The sequence below is a fragment of the Lottia gigantea genome, assembly GCF_000327385.1.
Source record: "Lottia gigantea unplaced genomic scaffold LOTGIsca_37, whole genome shotgun sequence".
Taxonomy (NCBI): Eukaryota; Metazoa; Mollusca; class Gastropoda; family Lottiidae; genus Lottia; species Lottia gigantea.
Window position 1 is genome coordinate 656,065 of NW_008709259.1, and position 6,274 is coordinate 662,338.

At 34.3% G+C, this 6,274-nt stretch overlaps 1 protein-coding gene across 1 annotated transcript in view; it reads left to right on the forward strand.

Annotated features, from left to right (window-relative positions):
• Positions 1 to 4,685: 4,685 nt before the first annotated feature.
• The window catches only part of LOTGIDRAFT_162976 (hypothetical protein), a gene marked incomplete at both ends in the record, with an annotated part of 3,181 nt that continues 1,592 nt past the window's right edge, over positions 4,686 to 6,274 (forward strand). The window contains 2 exons of the mRNA XM_009059038.1: positions 4,686 to 4,918; positions 5,511 to 5,884. Of these exons, the coding sequence (XP_009057286.1) occupies positions 4,686 to 4,918; positions 5,511 to 5,884 (607 nt within the window). The remainder of the gene's footprint in view (positions 4,919 to 5,510; positions 5,885 to 6,274) is intronic.

The following is a 6,274-nucleotide window of genomic DNA, read 5'->3' on the forward strand; positions in this document are numbered from 1 at the left end:
AGTATGGATCACAGGTCTCTGAACTAAAGTTTGCAGGAATCAAAGACTTTCTATGGTTTCTGTGGTACCAATAAGTTCAAAATAAGTACAGCATGAACTAGCTCACTAGTTCAAAGAAATTTTTCTATAAATATATATTTGACAGTTATCAGTTAAGTTTTAAAAACAACTACTAAGTCAGCAAGTTTAGTAGATTAATTATTATCAAATATAGTAAAGATATACTGGTACCGATGGTTTTCAAATACAGGAAATGACTTTAAATACTAAAATATAGGTTAAAATACCTAATAGTGTAAATATTATGGTTTATCTTTCCTCTCACATTAAAGGGACAGGTAGGCCATTTTTTTTTCACCATTCTCTGAAACTGAAATTCTTTAGCTGAGCCAATCAGTTATAGTGTTCAAAGCTCAGCATCGAAATTCGAGCCTTCAAATCCATGTGTATCCAGAATTATCCGCGATTGAATGTTTAAATGACGACTCATCAATTTAAGATACTCTGTGATATATAGAAAAGACACAGATAGAAATAGTGAGTAAAATTCCTAGTTTGAAGTATTTTCTAAATGAATTATGCGATTTTCGTATTTTTTCTTCTGAGTATTTTCATATATTCAAGATTAAAATCACCCCCTAAACTGTCCATTCAAGTGGTAACTCAGTGCATTTTAAAATGTTCTAATATTGACATACTTGAATGTGACTGAATTAGGCTGTAATAGACTTTCAGAAACCAACATTTTAACTTCTATGTATATTAAATGTTGGTGCTCTTCTCTAAAAGTGAATTATCCTCTGAAAAAGGTTCATTTGAAACAAAATTTCCTGAATTAAGACCAGAATAATTTTCAACCATTTTGAGCCCACAATCAGACATGACTGGTAAATACATGCAGATCAACAGTCTTCAAGACATAGTTTAGAGGTCTCTTGCTTGGAGAATTTGTATCAAAAAGATAAAAGGGAAGGACGTGCTAGATTCAAAATGACGTGAATTCTTTCTAACACAGATTCTATTATTTAATTAAAGTGATACTACGTCTTAGAATGAACATAATATTTAAGTTCTCGAAAAGGTCAATGTTAGTCTATATTCATCAGTGAACTTACCTGGTGTCATAAAGTTACAACAGAATCCCTGTAAAATCTTGAAAATTCATTTTCCTAAAACTAAGTAATTATTGAAATATTAAGCATTTTTCAATAGTTAGTTGCATATTTATGGATAATTACTAAGTTTTTTGGATTTATAGGATTATATAAGAATTCTGTTATGTTATTTATGACACCAGATATATCTACTGATGCTCTTATTGGCCAAGTTTAAAATTCTTAAATTTTATGTTCATTCTAAGATGTAGTATCACTTTAACTATGGGATGCAATTAGTTTATATTTTACTCTTTATATCATGATTAATATCTTCCAAAGAAATAATTTCCCAGGCTTCTAAGTTCCCAATCTGACTCAACATTGATCAAATATTGATAACATTATGGTTTGATGTTGACCACTAGAAACAGTATGGTATGTCCACAATGCCTAGTGGTCAGACAATAATAAATACCATAGTGGTCAACACTCTACATACTGACCCTATTGTCTTATATTATTATATTGTCAATATTTTGTACTGTTACCGTATGTACTTGGAAAAATGTGACTTCTGCAGACAACAATTACAGTGCATTGCTTCATTCCAAATATCAAATGGGTATACACAAATACTTTTTCAGTGTTAAACTGTTATGAACTGCATCCAATACCTTGACATCATTAAGCAATTTTGTTGTATCACAGAAGTAAGTAAATGAAGCGATTCGATTCGATTGTATGCTAACAAATACAGGCAACCAGAGCCCTTAACAGAAAGACCATAAACAGTATGGATGCTTGATGATCTTAGCAATTTATCAATAGCCTATATTAGGCTAGCACTCAGTTACAAGAGGGTACATTTATTGGGAACAATGCGGTACCTCCAGACAAAACTGATATTCTTTAGACTAGCCATCAACTGTTGATATCAGGTGGAATTGGTAAAATATAGAGTAAAAAACATTCCTGCGAGTCTTAGACTTGTATCAATTACCTTGTATCCTATAGACTCTAACAAAATACATTATAATGATCAGAGCTGTAGAGTTTTTTGTAATTTAGCATTTTTCACCTTCAATTACTGACAGCTGGTAGATTTGTATCATGAGAAAGAATCTAAGATATTTTTTACAAATACTGGAATTTCATTCATTATTTTGCTATTAATCTCCAAAACACAAGCATTGGTATTATTCGGAATTGGTCATTTGTGGTTTAAATGGTCATAGAAAGTGCTTCAGTTTGTCTTTGGTATGTTAATTTTATTTTAGTATATAACTGCATTACCAAATTAAGAATTTCAAAAAGCTGTATAAAGATGTTATTTCACTTTTGGATGAACTCTAATTAAGAAAACTAGAGAAGAAAAATGCTTCTGAGGGCAAATCAACAAAAATTAGAATCACAAAATTTTGTTTTCAATGAATGCACTACAAAACTTTTAACATTTAAGATTCATAAATTCTGTTTATTTTAAAGTTACCCTTTGATCATATGTTCAATATATTGAAACCAATACAGACGCCATATTTGCTAAATGTACAATTTACATGCTTGTGTCATGAAATCCTATCTTATCTATTGTTTAAAGGGGTGGAGTAAAATGAGCTCTAGTTACACTGTTGTAGTTGTTTCTTTTTACTTTACACTTTGACAGTTGGAAAACTTGCATTAGCTATATCTATTTCTCCTCTGTTTGAATTTGTCCTTTGAGGAAGATTTTTGATTTGTAACAATTAAAACCTTTTGACTTGGGTGAAATTGATGCTGCATGCATGTAGCTCTTTGATAAGATGTTCAATTTCCAGTTCTTACAGAAAGAGTTTCATATGATTAATTGAACCTCTTCTAGTCATTCATTTTTGGCGAATACTTAACCTTCTTTTTAACCTCTGCTCTAAAGAGACAGACTCCAAAACATTTTCATTTTGCAATAACAAGAACACAACTGATAAATATAGATCCCGCGTTCTATGACTGTTATGGTGGTAATAGAATATTCAATGATCTATGATGTATGGTGTGTGTCAAGGTATCAGACAACTATTATAGATGTATAAAGTGTAGGGGGTAGTCTGCTAGTTGTTTTGATGTTTAGACATATTTTTAACTATGACATTTATATCTTTACCTTTACATTCTACAGATTTCTGCCATTTCTTAGTTTCATTCATCTTCTCTTACTATCATTCACCTGATCTGATAGACTTAGAATCTTAAACAAGAAACATAATGAATAAATTAAATATCCAACTGTTCAGCAAATTAGTTATAGGCTAAGGAATGAATATTGGAATTGTCTTGCTACGACAGCTCTCGATTCCAGTTTGAATTCCATCTTTTGTAGTATCAGTTACTATTTAGAAGCATTACATTTCAACATACCTGACAAAAATTTTCAGATAACCTTTTATTTTTCATCTTTCATATCATTTATGGCATCATATTGTTTATAGATTGTCATTAGTTCAGATAACTTAAAAGAAATTTTGTTGTCATGGAAATTTGAAATGTTTAAAGTCATTGATTTAAAGGATTATGGATGGGCAGAGCCAGGTTTAGGTTCGAAAGGGGAGAGAAATATCTGAGATTGCCCGAATTTCTAACCTAGTTATGAGATTTTTGTCCGAAAAACTTGCTTTCGGGGCTGCCCTCTTTGGCACTGCCACTGATGGGCATTCTTACTTTAAAGATTTCCAGATCTGTCCACCTAAAATATTTATGTAGAAAATGAATGAAGACAAACAAATAAACAAGTAAGTCAACATAGTGACAAGCCCTTGATCAGCATGGTTATAGTATAGGTAAATACTGATTGAACATATTAAAACAATCAACTGTAGGAGTGTTATTATTGGCAGAATTCTTTCAATGACGCCAAATTCCTCCTGGTACTCTCTAGAATGATCGTTTCAGATGCTGAAAATAGCAAATATGTTAAGATATGGACAAAAAAACTTGGTGTGTCACAAATAAATATTATTGTAAATAATACGTTTTGTGTTTCAACCAATCCTGTGGTGTGTGGTTATTTTCTGCATACTATTAATAAAACAACATCCGGGTCATTCTTCAAGAAACCCGCCAAGGCTGTTAAACACTTGTTGTAATTTTGCAGTTTTTAAACTACGATTACCAGCCGTTTACTTGCCGATCGGCTTTTGTTTCTTGTAAGATAAGTAGCATATTATTGTCTGATTAATTTCAGTGTTTGAACGGATCGTGTCAGCGACGAGTTAGTCATAATATTATTAAAAAAAAAGCGTTTGGTGCTTGGCCTCGTTTTCGTTTGGTTGATATAACATGGCGGGTTTTCTTCCTGTACATGAGCGTGCGCCTCTTTATTCCGTAAAAAAGTCGACTGTATTGCTTCCCGACGTTTGCTCATCACCTCCTTTAAACATTCTTATATTTGGTTCTTCATATATAAAACGGTTAGCGGTTTATTTATCGCATTTTAATCATGTTAATTTGGATTTGGATCGGCGTGTGTGTCGAGTAACTTGCTGGGGACATGGCGGTCTGTTAGTCCGCAATGATCCGCACGGAAGACTGTCCGTCACGAACTCGAGATTTTCGGAAATGGATATAATTATGCTCCATCTAGGATCGAATGATTTGTGCGACATTTTATCATTTCCGTCGGTTATAGCTCGGGATGTCTTTGACTTCGCTAAAGATGTGTTGTGTGTTTGGCATCCCAAGTTAGTTATAATAAGCCAACTTTTGCCCAGGCAGTGTGAACCTTATAACGGCTATAATGCCAAGATTTTGGCTACCAATATGGAGTTAGAGGCTCTTTGTTTTTCTGAGAGGTACATTACATCTTGGAGGCATAGAGCTGGGCTCCATCGGCCCCTTGTAAATATTTATGCTGCTGATGGTATTCATCTTTCTAATATGGTGGGAAATTATAAATTAATGAAGAGTTTGCGTGATGCTCTATTGAGGGGCATGCGTTACCATCTACGCATGGTAGGTCTGTTTCATGTCTCTTGGGAGATATGTGGTACCTTGGGTGCCTGTTTTTTATCATTGAGGGGCATGCGTTACCATCTACGCATGGTAGGTCTGTTTCATGTCTCTTGGGAGATATGTGGTACCTTGGGTGCCTGTTTTTTATCGTTCATTCTCTGATGATATGTGGTACTTAGGGGTGCTTGTTTTTAATCATTCATATCTTGGAGATATGTGGTACTTAGGGGTGCCTGTTTAGCTTTTTTATTTATTAAGTGATATCTTGGTACTGGTATGATACTGTAAGTAAATTCCAAACACTGTGCTTCAGTCAGGTGATTAATATTTAACATATGTCCAGTTAAAACATGCTGTGGCACTTGCATTTGGCAACATCAGGTTTCCTTGCCAATGATTATTTGTGTTCTTACCTTCTGAAATTATTTGTAGGGTGATGTCTAAACGTGGATCGAAGCGCCCATTAGATGAGGGTAGTGGTGAGCCGTCAACATCTGGATCATGTCCCATGTCAACGGCTGAAGACAGATTGACCGAAATTTTGATTAAAAAATTGATTGATAGAGGTTTGGTTAGTTCCATCCCTACACCTACTCCACAGTCAACTGCCTCTGCTTCAACTACCTCAACTTCAGCTTCTGAATTTACTGCCTCTACTTCAACTTCGACTGCCTCTACTCCTGGGACATTTGTACCGTTATCAACCACATCGACTGGAAATAATCAATCAGTGTTTTCTGTAAATGCTGCGGCCTTGTTTCAACCTGCAGACATTCCAGATGCTAACAGTGCCAAGTCTGATTTAGGTATGTCAATTTCAAGACATGTGTCAGAAAAACTTCAGCAGGATATATGGATGGACAAATTTGTTGAATTTTCTTCCTTACTCCCTGGAGCCGTGCCATCTCAACTCTCTCTAAATTTTTCAGAGTCAGATGTTGAACCTGTTCTCAAAATCACCTCGTCTCAAAAAGCCAGAATACTTAATTTAGACCAATGGCAACATGCTTTTTCCATATTTATGGACGTTTTGATTCAAAAATCACCTCAATTGACCTCAAGCTTATTGGTCTACCAAAATTTGGTTACAGAGTTGGCCCGGCTCTATGGAATAAAAGCCATGCAGTTTTACGATACACAGTTTAGGATGAATAGGCAATCTTGTCCTCATCCTTGAATCAAATCCATGCAGATAC